The sequence below is a fragment of the Acipenser ruthenus genome, chromosome 13, assembly GCF_902713425.1.
Source record: "Acipenser ruthenus chromosome 13, fAciRut3.2 maternal haplotype, whole genome shotgun sequence".
NCBI classification, from domain to species: domain Eukaryota; kingdom Metazoa; phylum Chordata; class Actinopteri; order Acipenseriformes; family Acipenseridae; genus Acipenser; species Acipenser ruthenus.
In genome coordinates, this window is record NC_081201.1 from 6,441,037 (window position 1) to 6,466,755 (window position 25,719).

Below are 25,719 nucleotides of genomic sequence, written 5' to 3' on the forward strand. Positions count from 1 at the left end.
GGGTATCCAATCACGGTCGTGCAGGGCCATTCCACTCCAGGTTTAACAGGAAACATTACATAATTAACTACTGATGTAGAGTAAAGGGTATGTGTATTTAGATGAGTCAGTGTAAGATCTTTAAAAAGACCCTCCCCTCATCAGTGCCAGAGACGCGTTTCCAGCGCAGCCTCTGAATTACCTGGGGTAGAATCAACGTTTTCTCAGGCGGCGGCTCCACCAAGCACGTCATCAACCTCCTTCAGCTTGGGGTATTTCCTATTGGTGACCTGCAAGTGCAGAATCAAGGGGAAAAAAATAAGACCCCCCTATTGCATAGCAGTTTGATCCATTCCGGGTTTTACTATAAGACCCACCTGAGCTTGTTATCTATACACTGAGGCTAATCAAGTTCGCAGTAAAACTGAAACAATCAAACTGCACCCCGCGTATTTTATTTACCTTTCTCGTTATGTTGTGAACATAAGGGCAGGTGTTGCACGCAAAACGCAAACATTTCTGCCCTTCCTCCACGATCAACACATTACCACAGGCCGGGCAGAACAGCAACATGATTCACTCTCAACAGAGAACAACGAAAAACAATTACAAAAAAGTAGCGGTTTTATAATAGAAAACAGCTTCTCAGCAGTACCTGTTTCTTAATTTAAACCGGTCTATGAGTAACATGTTTTCAACTCTGTCCTGCAACATAACCAAAACAATCTCAGTTCCAGTAGCGCTTGCTAGAAAATCTGAGAAAAAGTCTGGAACAATACACGTTTCATTGTTATTATGAAAACTGTACGAGTCTAATATTTTTCAGAATGATGAATAGTATTTTTTTTTTTTTAAATGTCATAGCACAGTATATAGTATTTTTTTAAAACACAACGGTGTGTTTCATTTGGGATCGGACGGATCGTACTTGTTCCCTGACGTCGATCTGCAGTAACTGAGAGAGGTGTGCTTTTACGTGTGTTTGTTTTTCACTTTTGTTTGCTTTATTATGTATATTTAATATTTGATTTGGCTGCTTTCATGCACTATCTTAGCAGCAGAACAGAAGGGGATACAAAGAAACACACATTGATAACAATTACACGGCATGACTTAATATTCGTTTAGCATAACAACATATTTAAAACATGAATTACCCGTATACTGTACGGTAGGAAAGGCAGTAAGCTTACAGAATGTTACCACTCATCTCAAAATATATATTCGATTGTTTTTTAAATGTAACACTGTTTATTTAGGATGAATTGACAATTCTGTTTATGTCTGTCAGTTGTTTTGTTTGGATTGAGCGTAGTTAGTGTAGATTTAGCAGAGGGCAATGGCAGAGACGGTGCAGGAAGGGACACAAGTTCTCCATGCAGCAAGTGTCAGCGTGAAAGAGGAGAAAAGACCGTGCAAGGAAGTAGAGGAAGAGGAGGATGAAGAAGACCTGCCCCATGCCGAATTCTTGGACATCTTTGAGGAAGGTCTGGCGAGGATAGTCCAGGATCCTCTGCTTTGTGACCTACCCATCCAGGTTTGTGCGTCTCCAATAACTAAAACATATACAATAACAATCAAGACAGTAGTACGTCTGTGGATGACAGTATATCTAATAAAGAAATGGAACTGGAATTGAAAAAATGGAATTGACCCCCAACGCTGGACAGTGGATTGTGAAAGGTGTGCTGTCTTTCCAGGTCACATTGGAAGAGATCAATTCCCAGGTGGCTTTGGAGTATGGTCAGGCAATGACAGTCCGAGTCTGCAGGCATGACGGTGAAGTTATGCGTGAGTATTAATATTTTTTTTTAATGCTGTACCACCACCCATAATGCTGTATATTAGTGAGGACTCCCTTTGCTTTCACATACACGTAGGCCCATATGGTGTATATGCTGAAGGCTGTGGATGCCCCGACTCTTCCCATCCCACAGTGTCAGCAGTGTTAGCTCCCTGTTATTGGTTTCTGTTGGACTGTCTGTTGTGCACATCTGCCCCTCATTTTAAATATTCTCATCTGTATTTATTATAATGGCCAATGCAACTAGACCTACAGTATCTGGAACTAGGTGAATCTGTTAAAGCTGAGAAGTTATCTACTGTAGCGTGTGCCTGTAGGACTGAGTTAACAATGCCTGGTGTTCCTCCAGCGATTGTGGTGGTGCAGAATGCTACAGTGCTGGACCTGAAGAAAGCTATTCGCAGGTTCATGGAGCTGAAGCAGCAGCGAGGAGGAGGAGTGAAACACATCAGCTGGTAAATCAGTAAGACTGGAAACCGATGCTTTTTCTAACTGGAAGGATGTGGTCAAGTGCTAAGTAATCCCAGCAGAATCGTGCATTTCAGCCAAAGCCCTCCTTTGTTTTGAGTAAGTCTGGAGCAGCTCTTTTTGAAAGGTTACGTTATGTTGTCATGCGCTCTTCCCCATGTCTTTCAATTCCAGTAGATGTTATTTTAGTTTGTAGCCACTGGAATGCACTCAAATGAAGATTGACAGCTCCTACCCTGCTGAAAATTCCACCACCTGTTGGTAACCACCAGCAAGATTTAGGCATTGGAACAGGTGTATGAGTTTCTTATGGGATACCTAGCTGGTATGTAAAGCCCAACAGGTTGACTGTAGAAAGTTACAGTAAAGTATTTACACTGATATTTTAATTACAGTTCATAAAACTACAATGAATGTAACTCTAAAACTACATTTATTTTCACATTTCATAGGACATTTAACCTAAACGAAGAGGCCTTTTCATCACATCGTAATAAAGCTAAGTAGCAAATCTAGGCCACTGTTCCTGTAGTTTGTATCTGTAATTACTAAAAGGTGGTTTTACTCATTGTGGCCCAGGTAGTGATTAGATTAGATTGAATAGCAGTGAACTCCATATCAGATTGTACTTTGAGTTTTAAAAGCTGTGGTGTGTAATTAAGCTCCTACTAAAGCCTGGCACGTTACAAACCGCAGTGCTGTGGTCTCAGTCTCCTGAGAGAGAAGCATTGCTAACCCTTTTTCACATGCATGTTTTCAAGGCGGTATGTGTGGAGAACCTTCCATCTGGTTTTTGACGGAGAGAAACTGGAAGATGACAAGATGAAACTTAAAGAGTAAGTATGGAAAAGAATAGTTATTCCATAACGTTACACACACCTCACTCATAATATCTTTAATACTAAAGGAAGTGTGTGTCCCATGGACCAGAAGAATTTGTTATTGGGGGGGAAAAACAAAAATAAAAAACATGAACAAAGTTATAACAAAAAGTTGGTTTGCTGTAACTTCCCCTTGTTTTCAGCTCTACCCAAATATTTTTCATGCACTCTAGTATGTATACCTTTCATAGAAACCACAGTACAGTTTTCAACACAGGAACAGGAAACGGAAAACATGAAACAGCAAACTTACTTATTCTTTGTCTTGTTGAGCAGAAAAAAAAATAAAATTGAATAGGGATGTCCCAATACACAGCGTGGTGTTTGAGGATGTTAATTACCAGGAAACCCCTTTTCTGTTTTGTAGTTAAATAGAGGTTTTAAAACATGACTTTTTACTTCATTGTTTATTGTCCTGAATTTGGAGTTTCGATCTTCTGAGGATGTTTCCGAAAAGACTAAAATAAACCAGTGAGCTACACGTGTAATAATAAAACACACAGATAGAGTTTGAAATACATACTGGGTAAGAATCTGCTATTCAGTATCTATTCACAAACGTTACTGTTTTATCATCCATCATTTTTTACAGTTATGGCATAAGGAACAGAGATGAGGTGACTTTTCTTAAGAAGCTAAAGAAGAAGTGAATCAGGGTAAGCACCTGTATTTATTTGACCAATTATTTCCATATGTTTTATCACAACAATAATGTAGTGTTGTTGTTTATATACTTGAATAGGGGTTATGTATTGTGCTGCTGTGCACCTGGTTTTCAGATGTATAATTTCATCGTGATAATGCTGGTAATAAAGAAAGAATATGCTCAGAGAGACTTCCATTCATGGTGGTAGTGCCTTGACTGAGAATATTAGGCACACCCTGGCAAATGGGAACAAGTCTGAGTGATATGGAAAGTAGTACAGTAGGATTCTTCACAAATTCTGCACATTTCTCCTTGGTGGTTTAATGCAAGCGCATTGTGGTCAGGCCGATATTGTTCACACATCTCATGAAGAGCTCCTCTCCTGCTCTCAAGCATCTTTTATATACATTCTAATAATAAAGTATTGTGTGTCATTTTGAATACTAATCAGCTCTCATGATAAGGGCTCTTTGCTTTGCTGCTGTATTATTCATTTAAATATCATGAGTATTGTGTTTACATGCATGCAGAATTTACATAAAGACAGAGAGGTCATTAGAATGCAAGTTCCCTATTTGGACGTACTGCATTTAGCACCGCTCCAAACAGTTTTTGTTCATTAGGTATATTTTGTTCCCCATCCATTTTTTTAACATACCTGGACCTTGTACAATGCTGAAAGGGTGAGCTGCTTATAAATGCTAAGGTTTTTTTTTTTTTTTTGGTAAAACAGCACCCTGTTATTACCCCATTGTTTTATACCATATAGACTTAATGTGGTTGGCATTCAATTTGAGTATTGTGTATTTTGAGTGTTTAATGTCTTGGATGATCTCCGTCCACTGCTGAGTAATTTGATTTTGCTATTATTTTGCCAGATCAGTAGAACTGGAGTTTTTCAACGGGCAGAAACAAAAGCAAAGGGGGAAAACCTGCAGCCACCAACTATTCCAGAAGACATCGATCCCACCCCAGTCTGCAATGCATCCGGATCATCAGTATATCACCTATCTGATTAAGAGTGGATCAGAGGTTAGGGCTTGTGTCTTTCCAGGATAGTCCTTGGCAGACACTAGCTTCCTAATGGGTCAGGAGAGACTTTTCTACGACTTTTTCATGAACTCTCCAGAAGTGGACCAGTGGGCCTGTTATTTGACCTAAAAAGATCCACAAAGCACCCTATTTAATGACCTACTGTAAGCAACATATATGTTGAGAAGGAAAATAAAATACTAACCAGGACCATACATTTGCACTGTGCCTTTCCCCAATGTATTTCTTAAATATGTTAATGGTTTAACATTATTGACCAATTGTTTCTGATTTTGTGGCTGCATTATAATCTGTTTACCAGGGCAAATGACGTTATCTATCTGTGATCTTTTGTTCACAATGGACTGATTATTTGTACACAGCCTGCACTAAACACCACCTTTATACCATACTGAAAGTAAAAAACGAAATAAAAAACAAACATGAGTCCTTAATTCATTAGAATTCTGTACAAGATATTGCTGACCCCTGCAGGTGAGACATGGCATTAGTTAGCCACTTGAGGTGGAATACGTTTTTCTCAATTCAAAGGTAGGCATCTTAATAAGGTGGAGGGCAGGTGGCCCCTATTTCATTGGTCTTCAAAACCATTTCAATTCATCAAAATGTTTTTATAGACAGCAATACACCAAGGTCAGTTATCTTTCAATAGCAACACTATGAGCCAAACAAGGGCCTGCTGGGGTTTAAAACATTACAATATGGCTAATGTTGTTGCCTTTTTTCAGGTCACAATGCCACATACTTTAAATATTGCGTAGAGGTAGGGTTATTTTTCTGTCCATCACATTTTCCATTGGTGGAGTTGGTAAACAATAGGTCACTGTTCAGCTCCTGGCTTCATCAGGTCTACTAAAGCAGGTAATTTAAATATCTGTCTACGCCAGCCCTGTGTGCAGAGTTAACTAGGTCGCTTGTTCCTCTTTTTGCTTGAGTTGGAGGTAATTATTTTAATTTATTTTTTAATTATATATACAATGTTATTGTAAAACCTGCAGTGTATTTAAAGCTACAATAATACAAAGTTGTCATAATTCTTGCATTTTAAATACCAGTATATTAAAGGGCTCTTGTTAGTTATTAATAACTTTATATTGTACTGAGCCTTCAAAGGTGAAGGATAGGTTATACGTAATTAAGTCCTGTATTGAAAATAAAGTAATACTGCTTTGTGGATTTTTAAAAATGTATTTTATATAAGACAATCTAGAAAATGTACCTTTTTTAATTTCTAATCATATGTCCTGTGCATAGATTATGACTAGAACTATTGTGGAAATCTTGAGTAAAACTCAACTATTTGTGTGTCCATATTTTATGGTTGAGTGTTGAAATTCTAGAGCATCTGTACTGTTATTCTGTTGTTTTGTAAAAGGACTAGATAATGATAAGATTATTTTAAGGAATTTCAGTAGAAAGTAAGAGATCTGGTGGGGATCAACAAATATAAAGTGCAAAAGAGTGGTCAATTTCTAGAATATAAATTGTACAAAACCAGTAAAGAGGTAAAACATTGGCTTTCAGTCAACACTCTTTTTTTGCTTATAACTCATTACAATGAAGGCTTAGTAAACTACAGGACATGCCTTCAGGCACACAAAAAGCACAGTAATTGCACTTGTAACCATTAAGCTACCAAGTCGTTTTACTGTTCGTTTTAAAATTCACTGCTCCAAACAATTTAGGGATTTTCAAAGATGTGTAAATGAATACTAAGATACTGTCTGTTTCCACACCCTTACTATGCTGTCCACATCTCTGTACTTGTTTCTTTTCTTTGCCCAGGTGTTGCCTCGGAGATGCCCAGCGCGCAGGAGCAGATGGAGCTGGATGAGATTGAAGAGGGGCTTAGGAAGCTGGCTCTTCAGCAGCAGCAGCTACTGAGCAGGAAAGAGCTGCTCACCATGCTGCAGGACTTCAAACACAGCACTGGCTTCCTCTCCTCCACCGACAAGAAGGCATTGACCAAAATAACAGGTTAGCCAGAACACAGCTGAACCAGGGTTTATTACGCACAACTTCTGAACAAGACAGGAAAAAAACAAACTGCTTAATAAAAAACAGTACAAACAAGTGCGTATTTAGTAAAGCTGTACTGAAACAACTGACCAAGGTATTTTCAAATTTAACAACTGCAACTTCTAGTTGGTTTTGTGTGTATTTTGGATCTAAACATTTCTAATTGAACTGCAGCTCTTTCAAAGTGTGTAGCTGGTGTTCTGTTTTGAGAACTTGCAAGTACTGTAGGTGGGGTTGACTGCGGTGCACTCATGCTGTGATTTGTGTGTCTCTTTAAGACTCCACCGAGAAGACGGAGCTCGAGAGCATCGATGAGCAACTGAGAGACATTGCAGAGCAAGAGGGAGAGCTCCTGAACCGCAAGGAGGAGATCCTCTGCCCTGACCAGTTCAGACCAGGTACTCCCAGCACACAACAATATCTTTAGTACCATTTCCACTCTCTTAATCATGATTTAATTATGAAACATGGGCAATCAGTTCAAAAACACAGTAATAGTGCCTTCATCACACAGTTTCTTGTAAGTTTAGGGCTAGGTTCTCTGATATGTGTACTCCAAAGTATATTTTTTCATGTAGTTACTCATGTGGACATTTGATTTTGGGGGGAAGTAGTCTAAAGTTGTTTTAGTATTTGTTTTAAAATGGCCATTGTTGTTGCAGTAATGATGGATTAAATAGCTTTTAGAATGTAGCTCAAATTCTGAATGATAAAAAAAAAAAAAAAATGACGGTGCTTTCTTGCATTTCATTGAGCTGTTTATATTGTATTAATCTAACTGTCCAGTATCAGCCTTGACCAGGATCACTAGACACTGTGTGTTTGTTTTTGAAAGATTTGTCCAAACTGAATGGCCTTGGAGTGTTTGTTCTGCCTCGCATTTCGGATGAGTTTGCAATCACAGTACCACCACCGTCATTCCCAGGTGAGACTCCTTTAAAATCAGAACAAATTCACACTGACCCTCAAAGACTGATGCCTTACCATGGGCTGCATTGAAATTGACGAAGACCGGCTTTGATAACAGTATAAATGGCAAGTAATGGCTGTAGATGATTGATTTGCTCCCAGCAGTAAACACTAGCTTAAAAGTATAATGTTAGTTTGTTATCGACTATTTTAGTTCACAAGTCACATGGTTATTATATGTTGAAATATGGAAAATAAGTTATTGTAACTACTGATTGTCTATACTTGAACACATGTCAGCTTTGTATAATACTAAATGAAAACTCAATTGTAATTGTGGACCTTAATGAAAATGAGGGTAGAGTAATAGTTGATGTGGAATAGGTTAGAATGCAGGCCTCAGAATTTCAAGTTCTGAAGAGGAAGCAGTTTATATTAGCAGATAGATTAGAAGGTTCACAGCGCACAGGGTTGAGTCCTGATTCTGAGTGCTGCAGTACCAGAGACGGCACACAGGGGGAGTCCTGATTCTGAGTGCTGCAGTACCAGAGACGGCACACAGGGGGAGTCCTGATTCTGAGTGCTTGTGCGGTATCAGACAGGATTGGTTTGATTTCTGTGTGCTGTTCTGCTTCTCCACAGCACCCCAGCTGACTCTGGACTACAACAAGCTCCCAGACAGTCCCACCCCAACGCAGTGCCCCTCCTGTCAGCAGTTTGTGACCACAGAGACTTGCAGGAAGATGGGAAACACTGTCTGGCTATTGTGCATCATGGCAGTCATGTTTGGGTGGGCATTACTTTTTCATGTTCATTTCAGACGTGTTGTTTAATAGGCAGTTTTTAGTGACTATTTCCCACTGGACAACCTCGACAAAGTTTTTTTTCTTCACAGACTTGATTTGCATTAAAGGCGCACTGTAAATGTCATCTTTGCATAATTCCCAGGTCAAGCAACTTCCTTGTCAGGCTATTACCTTATTATTCAGTTATACAAACTCTGACCTTATTGTTTAACTAGTTCCGAGTGGTTGTGGAATAGCACTGATCTTTCAACTCTCTTAGCTCCACCAGCTCGATCTGCCCAGGACTTTTAAACACCATATGCATCATCCTTATTTCCATGAACACATTAGGTTAATTCAGATTTAGGTCCTGCGGACAGTAACTTGCCATGTACTGTACTTTACTGTGCAAGGACCCTTCACAACCCTCAATAAAGCAGAAGGGAGCACGCGAAACTGAGCCACTATTTTACTTTAAATGTTATTTTAAGAAAATAATTACTTGGCATGGAATTTGAACAAAGTTTCTTGAATGTTTCTGTGCCAGCATAGATTAATAACTCTGGTTTTGTATTGCGCTAATGTTAATAATAATATTATTATTTTTATTATTATTAATAATAATAATAATAATAATAATAATAATAATAATAATAATAATAATAATAATAATAATATACACACATCTCTTTTGTTCCTCAGATGCTTTTGTGGCTGTTGTTTAATCCCCTTCTGTGTAAATGCATATAAAGATGTGGTCCACAAGTGCCCTAAGTGTCTAGCCAAGATTCATACAATCAAGAGGCTGTAAGAATCCAGCACAAGTACTAAAGAAATGGCTTTGGCTTCTGGCACATAGACAACAAAATTTGGGCTGAAGGAACGAAATGTGGGACTCGGCATGAAAGATGGAAATGTTCTGCAGAAAAAGTTCACAAAGTATTGTTAGCGGTCAGTTAATGCTTGGCCATTGTGCCCAAAACAAAACTGGACAACAGTAAAGTGCTATGGAGAGTTTTAAAGCTGGGAGATCATCTAAACCCAGGACAAAAAGAAAGTTATTTCGCTTGTCTTAACAAGCAAGTTTCAAAAGGTACATTTATGTAATCTGGTGCCTGCATATATATTTGTAATGCTCACCCCTTTGCTTTTAGGATTTAACCCATCCAGAGTGATGTAAATTGGGTTACCTCCAGCAGAAATAACAGTATACAATAATAGCAGGTTTCCTCACTTGACTTCCCACATGTAGTGCATTCTTATCCATGCAGAAGTTGTAATGTATGTTTTTAGCTTGCCAACATGGTGATACAGAAACTCTTTTAATATAACTTCTAAGCTGAGTTCATTTTATCAGGAGTTCTTCAATAACCAGTACTGTAGTGGGAATATAGTGCGAGGTATTGTATGGATTACATTGGTGTTCATTAATATCATTTATTTTCAATATTTAGGCAACTATATTGCATGCACAACAGACTTGAATGTTATCAACTCATTTTTTTGAATACCAAAATTGATTTAATAGTACTGAATGAGATATATAATCTATTTATTAAAAAATATATTTATTAAAAAAAAATAAACTAATGCTTTGATCTAGTCTGTTAATTTTCTGATTTTTCACAGATCCAGATTAGCACTAATCTTGAATTACCTTAATTAAATTAATTTAAACCAGTCCAAGACTAGAGCTAATCGAGGTCTGTGCAGCCAGTCATAAGAGACTTGACGCAGTGGGAGACACAGTAGTCCGATTCACAGTACATCACCAGTTTTATTGACACAAAAAAAGGCTGATATATAACAAACATTTCATTTGTATCTAAATGTTTGCCGGTATTTACAAAACAAAGCTCATAAATGTGCTACACATGTATAAAAAATATGCATTTGTGTGTGTGTGTGTATATATATATATATATATATACACACACACACACACACACACACACACACACACACACACACACAATGTGCAAAAATGTACGGCATACAACTATCATGATACAGAATTCACCCCGGGGGTGCAAAATGCATTGCAGAGGCATCATGGTTTCGAACCACCAACACAATTTGTTTTTCATTACTTAGTTAATAAATGGTGTACTTCTAGGATAAAAACTGATGCCAGTTTACTGTGTAAAGGACCCCAAACGGAAACGTTTTTGGTCGTTCAGAAAGGTAGATGGCCATGGATACAATGGGATGGGCTACGACTTAACAAAATAATACATGCTGACAGCACGCAACATCGATGAAGCAACTAAAACAAGCCCCCACCTTGGGTGGGATTAATGGGCTTGGGTATGGGCGAATCAACTCCTGTATTATTGCAGCTCCATGGGTGGGCACCAGCAAGACTGAAATAACAAGCAGGTACTGAAGCTTAACCCATTCCTTACCAAACTAATCTCATTTGTTCACTTAATACAGCTGGTGACCAAAAGAGCTGCTCAGATTTTAAGTGCTGCTATTGCAGACTACTTTGCCACACAAGTTAAGAACAATTCTTGGAATGGGTTTATTTTTTGTGCTCATCAGTAAATATTCAAATTGAAAATGATCATTTTGATTAGTTTACACACTGATTCTCTTGAAACAAAATAATTCACTATGTGATAACCTGGAAGTCATTTATCAACGCCAAGTTATTCAGCTAAGTGATTAACTATTGACCTTCAAATGCTTGAATAAAGGTTCCTATGCAAGTAACTGTAATTACCATACTTAGTTTAACTACATTATTGCTACAATCATTATCATAATTTAGTTGTTCCCAGGTCAGTTCCCTAAAGGAAAGCTCAATATGTTTGTACTAAATCTGTATAGAATAGCTACATTTTCCCACAGCGCACATTAAGGGTAATTAACCCTATTTATGCCTATTTTAAACAGAAATCTCTTTTTTGCAGTTACTATATTTTGTATTTGTAAATTTGTATTTAAAAAAAAAATACCATGGGTTTTTTTTTGCACTTTTGAAGTTACAAATATATAGTGACACTGTCCAAATTTTCATGTGGTTCGCCCATACCTAGCTTTTTAAATCTCTATATATATTTTTTAAACTATTTGTTTACCAACAAAACACACTTGCACCTTTTGATTTTAAAAACAGTATCTGTGAATTTCAACGCATCATTGTGATTGTTCATATTAAGAAAACTTAAAGGCATTAAACAAAGAAATGCCCTCTTTGGCAAAATCCAGGGCTCCCAGAGCAGAACAAATATATTTCTACTTGTAAATTCCAGAGGGGTTGTTCCCCTGTCTAAAGTCACAACACCCTGTAGGTTGCTAAGCATGTATTTGCATTAATGTTGCAGATGTAGTCCTAGTTTTTTGTGTAGTAGACTGTTCAATTATCCGATCAAATTCAGGACATTTGGTTCGGTGCTTGGGAGCCCTGAGAATGCAAATTGGTGCTTTTGGTTTCTTATCAAGATTACGAAATAAAACAAAACAACAGCAACAGCAACAACGGATATATCTTTTTGGCATCACTACTAAACCCTCCAAAAGATCATTTCAGACATGAGGTTTAAGAACTACAGCACATTGCTGTCTGTAGCTGTTAACTGTACACTATATGGACACAGTTATTTTACAAATAAAGAACTGCTTTAGAAGAAAGTTCATACATAGTCTATCTGATATGCTTTTCATGTATTTCACTGCATATACTAACCAGTAGATTGTCATTTTACAGTAAGGGTTTAGATTTCAAATGGCAGAATAGCTCCTGAAATATTAAACTGCACCAAAGCACTTGAGAGGTGCGGTGCCACTGCATGACCATTAGGTGGCAGTATTGTGCCATTAACTTATCTTCAATTTGTTTTTCTATGTCATTATTTAAATTTGCATGAAACATTTGGATGAAACCTTGGAAACAGGAAGACCTGCACCTTTGGCTAACAGTGAAGATCCCCTGTTAAAATACGGTCAAAAGGTAAAAATGTAACTATGGTGGTAGTTTCAAGACTGCCACCATACAGTCTGATTGTCAAAATTGTGGCTTGCTGCTACTTGATCTTTCATGATACCAATGCAGCTAGCGAGTGACACTTTGCAACTTTGTTTTTATAAATCCAACCCACACCCTGAAATAGTGACTGCGGACCACTCAGAAATGAATGCGGGCACGGTGCATGCTCTGAATGATTCCCCAAGTCTGCAGCTAATTTAAACAGATTTTTTCTTTGTGTTTACTGGCTTTGAAGTAACAATGGTTCTTTAGGTATATACAGTAGTGTCATTACTGTAACTAATCTGTTGTATAAGCCACAGTGGTGTATAATGCACATCTGAAGATGTTTAAAAAGGGGCTTATGATGGATATTTATGTTCCAGTGGTGTTCTGGTATACATTTTGACATGTTTTTCTGGGCCTCGTTTGAACGAACTAAACTGAGACTTGCACAATGTCTTTGGTGATATGCAAAACTGAGAGGGACCTGGTATGAAAGTCATGAAAAACCCTGCACAGTGGTCTACTACACTACCTTTTCACAAACATATATTATTAGTGCTCCCTGCTCTCTGCTCTGCAGCAGTCTGCTGTTTCGTACAAATGCTGTACGTATTCTATTATTGTCACAATACAGGTCAATGTTGCGTACACTTTTGTTTACAGTATTTGAATCTATATTTACAAGCAAATCTACTGGTGCACTTCCCCTTCCTGTCACATGTACTGTTAGCCACAATTCTAACATACAATTAGAGTAGCCTAAACAAACGTGCAATGGAAATGACCATTTGTTTTTCTGCAACCAAGAGACTTTGCCATGTTATCAAAATGAATCTGCTCAGTTGAAGCTCAACACCTCAAAAGCTTAACTGCTTGAGACTGAAAACAAACCCAGTTGTCCTTTTGTACAAGTTACTTGAAGATGGTTCCTCCCTTTACTCAAATTCTTACTGGTATAGGCTAGTCATGAATAGTTCATCCCTAGCGACAAGGCAGGATGTTTGGTGAGGCCAAGATTCAAATCAGAATTGTAGCTATAGGAGCCACTTCAATCAATGGCACTGTATGGTAGTAGTGTATGCTACGGCTATACCAGTGCTATCATTTTGAGTTGCTGCCAGCCAGTGCTACAAAAACCACCCCAGCACCTCCCTGAGCCTTAAAGTAATCCAGCTGCTCTCCCAGAACTGTTTTTGAGTGACAGTGGTAAACCAAGGCATTTCATTTCTGCCTGGAAAATTCACAAGAAATAAAAAGAAATAGACAAGGTCTCTGATTCCTATCCAGTCTTGCATGCAGAAGAGATTAGGACCTGAAGATGTGTCAGTTTCCAAGGTCCAAAGAATACCGACAGCAGACGGTTATCTTTATCTCTGGGCTTAAGGAACAGGTTGCCCATATTTGCTTGGCACACATTTAAAATAGACCAAAATCCTGTCCCCTTCTCAAATTCCCCAAAACGCAGGGAGGCATGACCAAGGCAGCAAACTCTCCCACAGTTCAGTTTTCAGAAGAGACCATTTGTCTTGAATCCTCTACCTTGCCACCCTCTCACTGGAATACCAAGGATCCCAGCTCTGACAGAGCTCAGTATCGTCAGACAGGCTGCTGCCATTGTGCTTCCCATTGCAGATGTGACCCCACAAACTCAAAATCCATCCCAGGAACTAAAAAAAAAATAGGCCATTTTATATATTGTGGGGACAGCGAGTAAGGGATATCAATCCCCCCCCCCCCCCCCACACACACACAAATTTCCTTTGAAGTTTTAAGGACCTATATTTACAAAATCTGTTGGCCTCTTAATTTGAGCTTAAATGAGGCCAGCTGCCAAATTAAACAATTGAGCATCCGAGAAAAAACAAACAAACTAAACAACGTAAACAACAAACGCCTGTGTTTGGAGAGCTGGAGGGTCGCTCGATTCAGTCCCAGGGTAGCTGGAGGTTGTGCGTGTCCAGAAAGTCTGAGGAGAAGACTCCCCCTGGTGGGGCCAGACCACTGGATGACCCGGGTATGGTAAGGTCCAGCCACTCCATATTATCCAGGTTAGGGTTGTGGAGGTCAAAGCCGACACTGGGCCCCCCGTCTGTGGAGAACAGCAGTTCGTTGGTGTCCATGGGGGAGTGTGGTTGACTCAGAGGGGCCGACTGGCTCATAAGTTGACTCTGCAGGTCCTCGATGAGGGACAAGTGCTCTCGGCTGGAGCCCAGCTGCGGGGCAGTAGTGTGGGCAGAGAGGGCCCCATCCAGGAAGGCCTCCAGTTGATTCTCGGAGGCGAGAGAGAGGCTGGGGGCAGGGTCGAAGGTCATTGAAGGGGGAGGGCCCACCTGGACCTGTGGGGGTGGGCGGGACAGCGCAGTGTTGACTGGTAGGGTGGTGATGCTGGCAGTCACAGGAATCAGCTTGGCAGAGCCGGAGGGCTCCTCCCTCACGAATGGGGAAATCTCTGTTGCAAGAAAACAAAAAAAACAAAAAGGGTATTATTTTTATCTTTCAATTCACAGTGTGGCCCAAACCTTTTAGGGGTGTGCCCTTATATTACAGGACTGAATAGCCCCATACAACACAGAAAAAGTCATAAGCGATTATGTTTTGATTGAATCAATTTAATTACCAATTGAGTTTGGTCAGTCAAACATCAATGAAAGACTGGAGTGAACTGAATACAATTTGGTCATTGATAGTTTTGTTGTAGGACGTTTCACGGTTGCTTTCTTATTGTATCAGCATAGACACGTCAATTTCTAAAAGCTACCCTGAGTCTCAATGGATAAACAGCAATGAATGCTTCCTGTACCTCCACTCTCGATCAGGATGTCAAACAGGTCGTCCATCTGCTGGCTGGTTACCATGGGGACCTTGAAGAGAAATTCCAATCTGTGTTACGTTACTGTTAACGGGGCAGCACAACATACGACAGAAGAATGCCTTGAGCAAATAGGGAAACATAATAACAGTAAAACCTATTATACATTCTGGATATTCATTAAAAACAACTTGCAAACATATGAAAAAAAATAAAAATTGCCCTGAAAGACGACGACAATATACATTTATGTGAAATTGTACAATCCGTATTTCGATATGCAATAACAGCAGTCTAGTTCCGATCGCCCTGTGCGTCTGTATGATCTGAGCCGTGTCTGGCTTTACCTGGGGCTGCAGGGGAGCCTGCATGCTGCGGCTCTGCTTCACGGCCTCCTCATAGCGGGGAGGGTCCTTGCTCTTGTGGATGGGGTTTGCAAACACTGAGTGTTGCAGGATGAATTGGGGCTGGGGCTGAGACTGGGAGGGGGAGCCCGGCTGCAGTGAGAAGAAAGCATAGATCCATGAAACTGGGATGGTACTGAAACGAAGGGTAACAACACTTAAGTAACAGCAGGAGTTAAAGGGGCTGACAAGGCCGTACCTTGTGCGTGGGCCCGTTATGCAATGTGTGGCCTGGGGAGCCCTGTGTTGGCAGCCTGGTGTCTGCTGAGCTGTTGAGGAAACACTGCGGGTCAACAGTCACTGGCTGGCTCTGGAACTGAAACCCAGCACTGAATGTGGTGCAGGTGGGGAACGCCTGCAGAAACAAAGACATTGGATCAACCAATACAATATGTACTATATACCAGGGTGACCAGGCTCAACCACTGCAGGTACAATACAATATGTACTATATAGCAGGGTAACTCTTTGCTATTCCTATAATAATAATCTAGATATTAGTGTTTTTAATTATATCACATTTGGTCCGAATCATAATTTAACAGAAAAAGTTAAGGTCCTATTGCCATAAACAATACACAAATTAAATACGGTGTAGAAGTAACACGCCTAGTAATGAAGTAAAACAATGTGAAGATCTATAAGGAACCTCAATCAAACTGTGCAGGTCAAAGCTGGCACACTACAGAGCTGCCATCCTTCAGAGAGCGTGTTTACTGTCAGATATTCCCACAGTCAGCATTAGCAACAGGACTTCTGCCAAGATTTTACCAAGTGGATGCTATTAATGCGATTAGAAAAGAAATTTAACATCAAGGCTACACTATTATTAGCCCTACAGCTGCAAACCAAGATTACAAATTATTCATTATTATTTCACCGAGTTTTCACCCACAAGTACAAAGCTGTCTTGATTATAAGTGACATTCCTTCACACATTTTGAAGGGCAGCCTTCAATTGTTTCTTTTTTATATTGTTTGCCAGAGGCAAAATGTTCCCAATACAGACTTTTAAAGGAGGTTTTAAAGAAAAACTGCAACAATGTTTTTGCTCAGTCAAGATCCAAGCATAACATAAATCTGTGTTCTGTTACTTGACAGATAGGTGCCTGATAATAACTTAAAGCCTTTATATTTTAAAAAGGGGCCGTGTCAACTCATTTAGCACTTGTTTGAGAGGTACTGTCAGGGGAAGTTCTGGAAATGGTCCCAAACCTTTGAGATGTGGTGTTTTTGGTTGGGGAGCTGCTGAGGGAATGAGGCCTCCTGTTTCTGTGGCTGAATCTGGGGAATGAGGCCTGCGGCTGAAGCAGGGACAGTGGCCTGAAGAACTTGTTGTTGTTGCTGCTGCTGCTGCTGGGTAGAGAAGTCACGGACACATTACTCTTCTGGAATTTCCAGAGACTGTCTTAGTGAGTAACTGACTGGTCTATGGTCCGTGTCTATTAATAAACTGAATGACTTTAATTGAGCTAGGCCCTAAGGTATATAATTGAAAAAGGAGCTCCTTTACAGAGTTTTTAACGCACCTTGAGGTCCCACCAGGACTGAAAGGGTTAAAATAATCTCTGTTACTTTATTGTGGATAAAACACTGACATAGCCCTGTAGGATACAGGTTCCTTAATAATAATAATACATTTGTTGATTATTATTATTATTATTATTATTATTATTATTATTATTATTATTATTATTATTATTATTATTATTATTTATTATAATAAGGATAAAAAATAAAAATAAAGAAGACCAATACCTGGGGTTTCACATTAGCTGTTGATGGCTGGATGGTTGTGTTGGTGCCAGAGAGGGATACTGGCAGGAGAAGTGGAGTCCTGGGCTGTGCTGTCAACAATATTTGAGGCTGCTCAGTGACCTGGGGCACCCTCTGGTGGCTCACGAAGAACTGTTGCAGGCAGGCTCGGCCTTGGGCTGGAGGTGCCTGTGGAGGCTGCTGAGGCTGCTGCTGCTCCTGCTTGATCAACATGGGTGTCTGCTGGACCACTGGAGACCGGGAGGCTGGGTGTAAAGACGAGCAATTGGGGGACATTCTGCTCTCATCCTTGATCTCTGGAGTCCCTGAGTGGTTCTGCTGGACAGTGATGCCTGTTTGTTGTGCTTGGTTTAGTTTTTCCATTTCCAGCTGCATCTTCAGTTCCTCCACCAGCATCTGCTCCTGCTCCAGCTTCCTCTTGAGGTCTTCGATCTGCAGCTCCTTCTCGTGGAGTTTGCGGTCCTTGACAGACGACTCCAGCTCCATGCCCGAGTCCTCGCCAGTACCTTTGCAGGGGGAGGCCCCTGAGGCATGAGCAGGGGCCACGCCCATGATCTCACTGAAGGTGTCCATGGACCTGTTGTCCTCTGCGTTCCGGCTGGACAGCTCAGAGGGGATGGGGGACACAGGCGGCGTGGAGCTCATGCTCTCCAGCTGGCTGGAATGCTGCCGATTCTCTTTAGCAAAGGGAGTCTGTAAAGAGGCTGATGTGGGCCCCTCCACAGCTGACCCAGAGAAGATAGTAGTGGTCATGGTGCCCCTTGTGGAGATGGTGGTAGAGTTTTCCTGGTGGGGTTTCAGTCGCTCGATGAGGTCTGTTTTAGTGCCAGACACTGGGAGCCCCCTCAGTTTTAGTTCCATTTTCAGCTCGGCCACCTGGGAAAGAAAAAAATAAATCATCACTCCATATACAAAAAAATCCTTTTTTTTTTCTTTTTAAGTAAAACTAGACGCACAAACATTTTGGCTCTGCTTGTTACGAAGAGATTTGGGTTTGAAGAAAAAATACAGGTTTTAAAATAAATTTGTGCTAAGTAGAAATTGCATCTTAAATCACAGCAATCAATAATATCTGAAGAAGTGATTTTCGAAAACAAATAACCATAGCCTTAGGGTATTTCACCGACTTGCTCATCAAAAAAACGTTAAGTATTGAAAATAGTGCAGGCTTTTACATATAGTATTATAATTTGTGTATTAACATGGCCTAACAATGAATTCACCAAACCTGCGAATCATCCAATCATGGAATAAAGAGGGGGGAGTGCTGTATAACAACTATGATGATAGCCCATCGCTTACACTACAGCCAGCTCTCTTTTAAAATGCATTCATAATGGAATGAATTGGAAAACGTACGTGTGTGTGCCTGTCCTTGAGACTGGGTCTGGTCTGTGTCTCCTGGACAATCATGTAAACGTACGTTCTTTTCAGGTTCACTTTCTGAATTTATTAACAAATCTCTTCCACTTCAGCATTGCATAACGAAGCCTTTCGGAAAATGCTTAATTGACAGTGGCTTCACACTATCTTTTAAAGTCCATTTCTCTTGGTGGGAAAAACTTTTAAATATGGATGCCTGTTTAAACATGTGCTACTATATTTATTTTGGTTTGATTATTATGGATTATGAAAACAAAAGCAAGTCATAAACTCAAAACAGCCTAGCAACCTCATGTGGAGTCCACGAGAGCCATGATTCTGACAGCTATCGAGAGCTTGTACCTTCATATCATCCAGATTAGCAGGCAGTGGTCCCGCCTTCCGATTGGCCAGGCTGCTGTTTTGTCGCAGGGTGCCACTGGTTGGCAAGGCGACAACAATGGAGGCGGGCATGTTGTTGTTCAAGGAGGTATTCTGAGTATCGGTTGCAGGCCTGCTTGGTGGAGATGGCGAGAGAGAGACAGAGAGAGAGAGAGAGAGAGAGAGAGAGAGAGAGAGAGAGAGAGAGAGAGAGAGGGGGGGGGGGGGAGAGAGAGAGGGGGGGAGGGAGAGAGAGAGCGAGGGGGGGAGGGAGAGAGAGAGAGAGAGAGAGAGAGAGAGAGAGAGAGAGAGAGAGAGAGAGAGAGAGACAGAGACAGAGACAGAGAGTGTACAGGTCACACACCTGATACGGCGCAAACACATTTCAAATGTGGAACAGGCCGTCAGCTTGAATACTCCAGAAATACAACACCTCATAAAAAAATAAACAAAACAAACATCTGTAATCCAAATGTCTAGAGACAATGAACCACATCCTGATGCTAATCAACATCTGGTGGAGAAACACAACCAAAGGGCCTGCAGCTTATTGAGTCTGTCAGCTAACAAAGAAACAGAATTAGTCACTGATTCTTTATATAAATATCTGTGAATAAAAGGATAAAGAGAACTTACAAAATACATGAGAGGGTGATGGAGAGAGAAAAATAGAGGGGGGTAGGGAAGTGAAGGAGGTGATAAAGAAAGTGAGAGAAAAACAGAAAGAGAGAGAAGGGGTGAGAGATGTAGAAGCATGTGGTCTAGCCTGCGAGGGGTGTGTGCAGTGGCTGGTCTGATCAGCTATGATGAAGTCAAGAGGACAGTTCTCAGACAGCGTAATTCTGCAGTGCAGGGTGTGGCGTACTTGAGTGGCGCGGGCAGGATGGCCTGGTAGTTGTAGTGCTGCTGCTGCTGCTGGCTGAGGATCTGGAGCTGCAGGAAGAGCTGTTGCTGCTGGAGCAGACGTGCGTACGACGAGTCCATGGGCGCCTCGCTGGGTTCTGCCTTCTGGTCGGGAGGGATGTACTGGTGATACTTGAGCTTCTTCACCCGCGGCTTGGCCTCCCGACTCTTCTTACTGCGGCTCCTCTCACTCGCTGTCTTTGGCTGGCTCTGCTATAAAGGAGGAGAGCAACAGAAAATCTCCAAATCACCTCTTAAGTTTCTCAGTATACAATACAAAGAAAAACCTCAATTATTCATTTTGACCTACTTGGAAAAATGAAGTGAATCAAGCTCCAGTCAGCCGTGTCTCACCCATATATTTTTGGATTTTGGATTGTTACCTGATACATCTTACAAGTAAGTATCCTAAATGCACCCCAATCATACAAAACATACATCCATATTTAATGTTACAATTGTGTAAACTGTTCCAAAGCATCCTGGTATAAAAACTTAAAAAAAAAAAAAGTTTCTATAAATAAATAAATAAATAAACAAACATACTTACAATAAATAAAATTCAATTTAAATATAGCACCTTTATGCAATATAAAAGATAACCCCCTTTATCTTAGATAGCAACGTGGCAAACATAGCTACAAGATAGCTACAAGGTGTTAGGCATCATTGCACACACAGTATCTGTTCCATCAGCGCTAGGTTCAACATAGATCTATAGTATCTGCTTGCAAACAGGCTTATCCTGTACAGTCAAGTGGAGAAAAAGGTAAAACAGGAATGTCACGGGGCTCCCGAGTGGCGCATCCAGTAAAAGCACTTGCGTAGAGTGCCGGATGTGCCCTATAGTCTGGACGTCGCGAGTTAGAGTCCAGGCTATTCCTTTGCCGACCGAGGACGGGAGCTCCCAGGGGGCGGCGCTCAATTGGCCGAGCGTCGCTCGGGGGGAGGGAGGGTTAGGTTGACCAGGGTGTCCTCGGCTCACCGCGCACCAGCGACCCCTGTAGTCTGGCCGGGCGTCTGCGGGCTTGCCTGTAAGATGCCCGAGAGCTGCTTGTCCTCTGACGCTGTAGCTCTTGGGTGGCTGCATGGTGAGTCCGCAGTGTGAAAAAAAGCGGTCGGCTGATGGCACACGCTTCGGAGGACAGTGTGTGTTCGTCTTCGCCCTCCTGAGTCAGCGCAGGTGTGGTAGCGGTGAGCTGAGCATAATAAAATAATTGGCCATTCCAAATTGGGAGAAAATAATAAAAATAATTGGCGATTAGAGGTCAATTTGATCAATCTATAACCTGATGTGCCACAGCTGGATTTTACTGGAGCGCAATACAGCACTTGGGAATCCCATTGGATCAATGGGATTATCCCAGGATCACCCCTGAAACAATCTGTTTTACTCACTATCCCTTGGACAACTATTTGAAAAGGGTTTTTTTTTTTGTTTGTTTTTTGTATTGCAGTGCAAGACCCACCTATAATGGCACCTAAATTAATGTAAAAAAAACCTCCTCGACTCCTTAACTAGAAATGGCCAAGCAAGTTTGCAAGGCAGGAAACATATTAAAAATGAACTTCTCATCAATCCTCAACTTCCAGACATAAGATTAAAATCCTGACTCAGCATCCTCAGGCATCAAGACTAAACTTTGTCCGATTGAGGATCGAACCCACAACCTCCCAGTATACAAAGCCTTCACACGAGAGATGAAAAAACAAGGAGAAAAAAAACCCTTGACTTTGTTGTTGGGACAACTGCCTGACTCAGAGAAAGTATGCACTAACAAAACAGTGGGGTGCCACCGAAGGAATTTAACGGACAGAAAAAGGCGCAGACACATTAAAGAAAATCATTTGACATAATTGTTTTATCTTTTGTTGGTTTCATTTATAAGTCGTTATAAGCAATATTCCATCTTTAGACAAGAACGTCCCTCTGTCCGATGTCTAAAACAGTTTTGTTTAGACACGCTGACTGAAATGTGTGTTTGTGCCTTCGGTTTTACTTCACACTTTCTTTGATACGATTGAGTGTTTAAAGTTACAGCATGTTTTCTTTTATTTCTTAACTGTATTCAACTGAAATACTAAATAAAGATCCAGTGTTAGGATAAGTTAGGCTGACACTCACCTTGAAAAAAGGTATTTTGTGGTTTAAAATCTGCTGAGTTTGAGCTGGCCCAGGTGGTAGGATTTCCATAGTTGCGCTAGAAGTACCCCATCCTCACGTCATTCTGGGCACTGTTGTCAGTGAGCTCCACTCCACAAACTTCTTAACCCACCCCCAGAGATACTTTATCTGTCAATCAGACTAAACCGCTTGTGTCATTTCCTGGGCTCTGTGGCTCAGCCCGCCTCCAGCTAATTTGGGGTTAACTGAAAAAACCTGCTGGGTTAGTTTTCATCTGTAATCTAACAGCAGGTGTTTGGCATATACACTAGAATGCCTAACTTTCATACTCTTTTACTGTATGTAGACTCACCTTTACAAGTGTAGGGGCTGGTTTTGAAGGAGCTACAGTGCTGATTGGCTGGAATGAATTGGTTGCCAAGCGACCGTTGTGATGCTCGGCAGCTGAGACAGGTTTCAGGTAGTCTGAAGTGGGCTGTGAGAATTGTGGGTAGTACTGTGGTACAATGTGAGAGAGACAGAGATGAGATACAGTATTCTACATAAAAATAACCATTTGACATTTAACACATTGCCAGTATTCCTAATTCTTTTAAAGATGTAAATCTAAAAACGCCGGTATAACTTCAAGGATCATTATAAGCATTTGAAGGTGAAGAAAATTGGTGGTGAACAGCTTTTAGTTTTTAAGGGAACTGTGAACTATACGAATCACAAACAGACCAAAAATGATCCTTTTAAGCTTGCGCTAACTGGTGGGAACAGACAATATCGTGATATTGGATATTATGGACTGCTGAGGATCTGTCAGCCAAAGCACGTTTCACCTTCTGTATTCCACGACAAACCATGACACTTTCAATCCAGCACTCATGTAAGTGCCTGAGAAAGGAGGAGAACCTCCTCCCTCAGTGATATTTAAATACTGAGCAGATATACAAACACATTAAACCAATGGTTCTGACCTGCAGGGCGGAGTTGGGAAGCGGGGACGAGGCCTCTCTGATTTTGTGCTCTCCAGGGGAGGCCGCTGAGCTCTGGGACTCTTGGCTGGCCGGTTGCTCTGGAGACAAGGCGTCGCTGCTGTCTTCATCAAACAAGTAGACGTCCTGTGTCTTGGAGTACTCCCCCTCACCATCTGGGGCGCCAAAACAACAGCAACAACAAAGTGCAGTTTATTAACCAATAACTTTAAAACATTATGCTGTGGCAGTGTCATCCAGTACAGTGGTTTCCAACCCCGGACCTGGGGACACGCTGTGTCTGCTGGTTTTATTCCAAACTGACCTTTGAATTACTTAACTAGACCCTTCATTGAACTGATCATTTGCTTAATTAGACCTTTTTAATTGTTTTCAGTTGCAGTAACATTTTATAAGTAACTTGAGCTCTGCAACTGTTTACGAGCTGAAAACAATTAAAAAGGTCTACTACACCAAATTATCATTTCAATGAAGGGTCTAGTTAAGTAACTGAGAGCTCAGTTGGAATGAAAACCAGCAGACACAGTGGGTCCCCAGGACCGGGATTGAAAACCACTGGTCTAGTAGAAATAAATGTGCTCAGGCCTAACAATTTAAGCTGAAGGACCAGTGGTTAGAAATGAGGGTCTGGGAGGCTGTGTGGCCTAGTGGCTTGAACTGAGGGACTGGGTTACAGTGTTACGCTTCTCTTAAACATTAATAATGAGCTGTGTTTTCTGTGGTAAACAGTTACAACACTCCTGTGGCAGGATTCAGAATGCAGTCTCTGCAGGGATAGCACTCAACACCTTGTGGGGGACCAGTAATCCCAGCCACAGGTATCCGAACCTATCAGAGCTCGACTGCGCACTCGGCAACTAGCTTGCTGTGATCTCGCCGCTAATCCTTATCTCAGAAGGTCTGTGAAGAGCTAATGGGCAACAGATGACCAGATGCAAGGCAAAGGTTTTAGCTTTTAAAGTTTCAAAGCTGTTACAGGGGCTGGGAGGCACATGTATCAGCAATGAAATATGAAGCCTTTCCATTGTGCAGTACGTATCCATGGATACTACCCATGTTTTTGTGGATTTTATACAATAGCGTGTTACAGAACGTACAGTTTCCTCACCAATGAGGGCCTGAGAGTCGACGCCCGGTTCGCTAAGCGGGGTGTGCATTTCAGTCCTGTGTTATAACAGTGAGCTATCCTTACCAACGATGGCTTCTTTGAGGCTGGAGTCGACAGGCAGGATGTTCTTCTCCACCAGCTCCAGTGGCCCGGGTCTCTGCGCGATCTTTTCATTGAGGTCATCGGCCAGGCGGGCCCGCTTCAGCTTCAACTGGGTGGCCTGGAGAGAGGGCTCAGCCAGGGTTTCTGTGAGGGGAGACGGGATAGAGAGGGCTTCAGATGGACACGTGGATGAAATCATTACAAGTGAAAGGCTAGTATTTAAAAATAAAGTTATAATAAAAGTTATAGTACTTAATAAAGTATAAAAATTAATAGAGATGAAATAAGCCTGAAAAAGTCAATTATTTATAGTTCCACAACTACTGTACATGCTATAAACGCTCTGTTGTGATGCTGCGCTATAACTTTGATAATTCCCAGTTTAATATGTAAAGTACACCACTGTGCCGCCCTCACCCCCATCATCCCTAAATCCCGTGACTACAACACACTCGGGATTCAGTGAACCCTCCTCCAGTGCTGTCATTACCCTGAAGGATGTGCATTCTGACCAGCTCTGACCGCTCAGGCCGGCTCCGGATTTTGTGCTTCAGAAAGTTTTCAGTCTGCAGAAATAAAAAGTACTTTACTCCAAAAGGATTAACTGAGAGGCTGACACACACACACACATACACACTGGGGTGGAGGATCCTTCAGGCTCTCACCTGCTAGGACTATAGGCAAGGAGCTGGCAAAGCCAGTCTCTCAGTTTCATTGCATGTTGTGTGTGTGGTGATGTCATATTAAATGTACACACTGGTTTTGGTTAATATCTCTCCTGACTCCATGGTGTGTGTGTGTGTGTGTGTGTGTGTGTGTGTGTGTGTGTATGACATCACTAAACAACAAATTCATCATCCCTCATAATAAAAAAGCACAATTTAATTTAACTGAAGATAATAACACATTATTATTATTACTATTAATATTATTTATTTATTTTTTAATTACCAGTAATTTAATATTCTGCCACGCATGGAACCTTCAGCGTGTGTTACTTGAATATTTTTAGGGAAGCACAATACTAGTTCACACCAATACAGCAGTGGTACTCAACTCTGGCCCTCGAGATCTATTCCAGTTCTGGTCTTTATTCCAACCAGGTCCTAAAATTAGTTATTTTCCTCTTAGAATCTTCAATTTACTACATTAGAACTTGCTTAGAGAAAAAACCTGGACTGGATTAGATTTCAAGGGCCAGAATTGAGTACCACTGCTGTAAAGTATATACTTGCTGAGCAATTGC

The 25,719-nt window shown here is 41.0% G+C and overlaps 3 protein-coding genes and 1 pseudogene across 13 annotated transcripts in view; 2 read left to right on the forward strand and 2 right to left on the reverse strand.

The window, feature by feature from the left end:
• Positions 1-140: 140 nt before the first annotated feature.
• Positions 141-552, reverse strand: LOC117418338 (DNA-directed RNA polymerase III subunit RPC10-like; annotated as a pseudogene).
• A 45-nt stretch (positions 553-597) lies between these two features.
• On the forward strand, positions 598-5,252 carry LOC117418144 (U11/U12 small nuclear ribonucleoprotein 25 kDa protein-like). Its single transcript, XM_034030768.3, has 7 exons — positions 598-943; positions 1,271-1,516; positions 1,680-1,770; positions 2,133-2,238; positions 3,013-3,087; positions 3,725-3,788; positions 4,657-5,252. The coding sequence occupies exons 2-6, from the start codon at positions 1,319-1,321 to the stop codon at positions 3,780-3,782; spliced, it is 528 nt and encodes a 175-aa protein (XP_033886659.1). The 5' UTR covers positions 598-943; positions 1,271-1,318; the 3' UTR covers positions 3,783-3,788; positions 4,657-5,252.
• Positions 5,253-5,371: 119 nt separating this feature from the next.
• Positions 5,372-10,083, forward strand: LOC117418141 (cell death-inducing p53-target protein 1-like). Of its 3 annotated transcripts, XM_034030760.3 has the most exons (6): positions 5,372-5,772; positions 6,617-6,808; positions 7,129-7,248; positions 7,686-7,775; positions 8,402-8,549; positions 9,247-10,083. In XM_034030760.3, the coding sequence occupies exons 2-6, from the start codon at positions 6,631-6,633 to the stop codon at positions 9,353-9,355; spliced, it is 645 nt and encodes a 214-aa protein (XP_033886651.1). In that variant the 5' UTR covers positions 5,372-5,772; positions 6,617-6,630; the 3' UTR covers positions 9,356-10,083. The 3 variants fall into 3 exon arrangements, with proteins under 3 accessions (XP_033886651.1, XP_058891547.1, XP_058891549.1); XM_059035564.1 differs by having other exon boundaries at positions 5,372-6,808; XM_059035566.1 differs by lacking the exon at positions 7,686-7,775.
• A 3,088-nt stretch (positions 10,084-13,171) lies between these two features.
• The window catches only part of LOC117417822 (myocardin-related transcription factor B-like), a 45,891-nt gene continuing 33,343 nt past the window's right edge, over positions 13,172-25,719 (reverse strand). For 7 of the 9 annotated variants that reach the window (XM_059035558.1, XM_034030172.3, XM_059035559.1 and 4 more), the window contains 12 exons: positions 24,964-25,039; positions 24,456-24,617; positions 23,246-23,418; positions 22,633-22,776; positions 20,118-20,368; positions 19,235-19,385; positions 17,492-18,385; positions 16,949-17,089; positions 15,933-16,088; positions 15,677-15,826; positions 15,321-15,381; positions 13,172-14,969 (listed from right to left, as the gene is read on the reverse strand). In XM_059035558.1, coding sequence (XP_058891541.1) covers positions 14,446-14,969; positions 15,321-15,381; positions 15,677-15,826; positions 15,933-16,088; positions 16,949-17,089; positions 17,492-18,385; positions 19,235-19,385; positions 20,118-20,368; positions 22,633-22,776; positions 23,246-23,418; positions 24,456-24,617; positions 24,964-25,039 — 2,883 coding nt within the window. In that variant the 3' untranslated portion in view covers positions 13,172-14,445. The remainder of the gene's footprint in view (positions 14,970-15,320; positions 15,382-15,676; positions 15,827-15,932; positions 16,089-16,948; positions 17,090-17,491; positions 18,386-19,234; positions 19,386-20,117; positions 20,369-22,632; positions 22,777-23,245; positions 23,419-24,455; positions 24,618-24,963; positions 25,040-25,719) is intronic. The other 2 variants (XM_059035560.1, XM_059035561.1) reach the window with 2 other exon arrangements.

Excerpts from the sequence above, each read along its gene's own strand:
- LOC117418144 (XM_034030768.3), top strand. The coding sequence starts at position 1,319 with ATGGCAGAGACGGTGCAGGAAGGGACACAAGTTCTCCATGCAGCAAGT. Across the intron at positions 2,239-3,012 it reads GGAGTGAAACACATCAGCTG|GCGGTATGTGTGGAGAACCT; the intron begins GTAAATCAGTAA and ends CATGTTTTCAAG. Across the intron at positions 3,088-3,724 it reads GACAAGATGAAACTTAAAGA|TTATGGCATAAGGAACAGAG; the intron begins GTAAGTATGGAA and ends CATTTTTTACAG.
- LOC117418141 (XM_059035564.1), top strand. The coding sequence starts at position 6,631 with ATGCCCAGCGCGCAGGAGCAGATGGAGCTGGATGAGATTGAAGAGGGG. Across the intron at positions 7,249-7,685 it reads CCCTGACCAGTTCAGACCAG|ATTTGTCCAAACTGAATGGC; the intron begins GTACTCCCAGCA and ends TGTTTTTGAAAG. Across the intron at positions 8,550-9,246 it reads ATCATGGCAGTCATGTTTGG|ATGCTTTTGTGGCTGTTGTT; the intron begins GTGGGCATTACT and ends TTTGTTCCTCAG.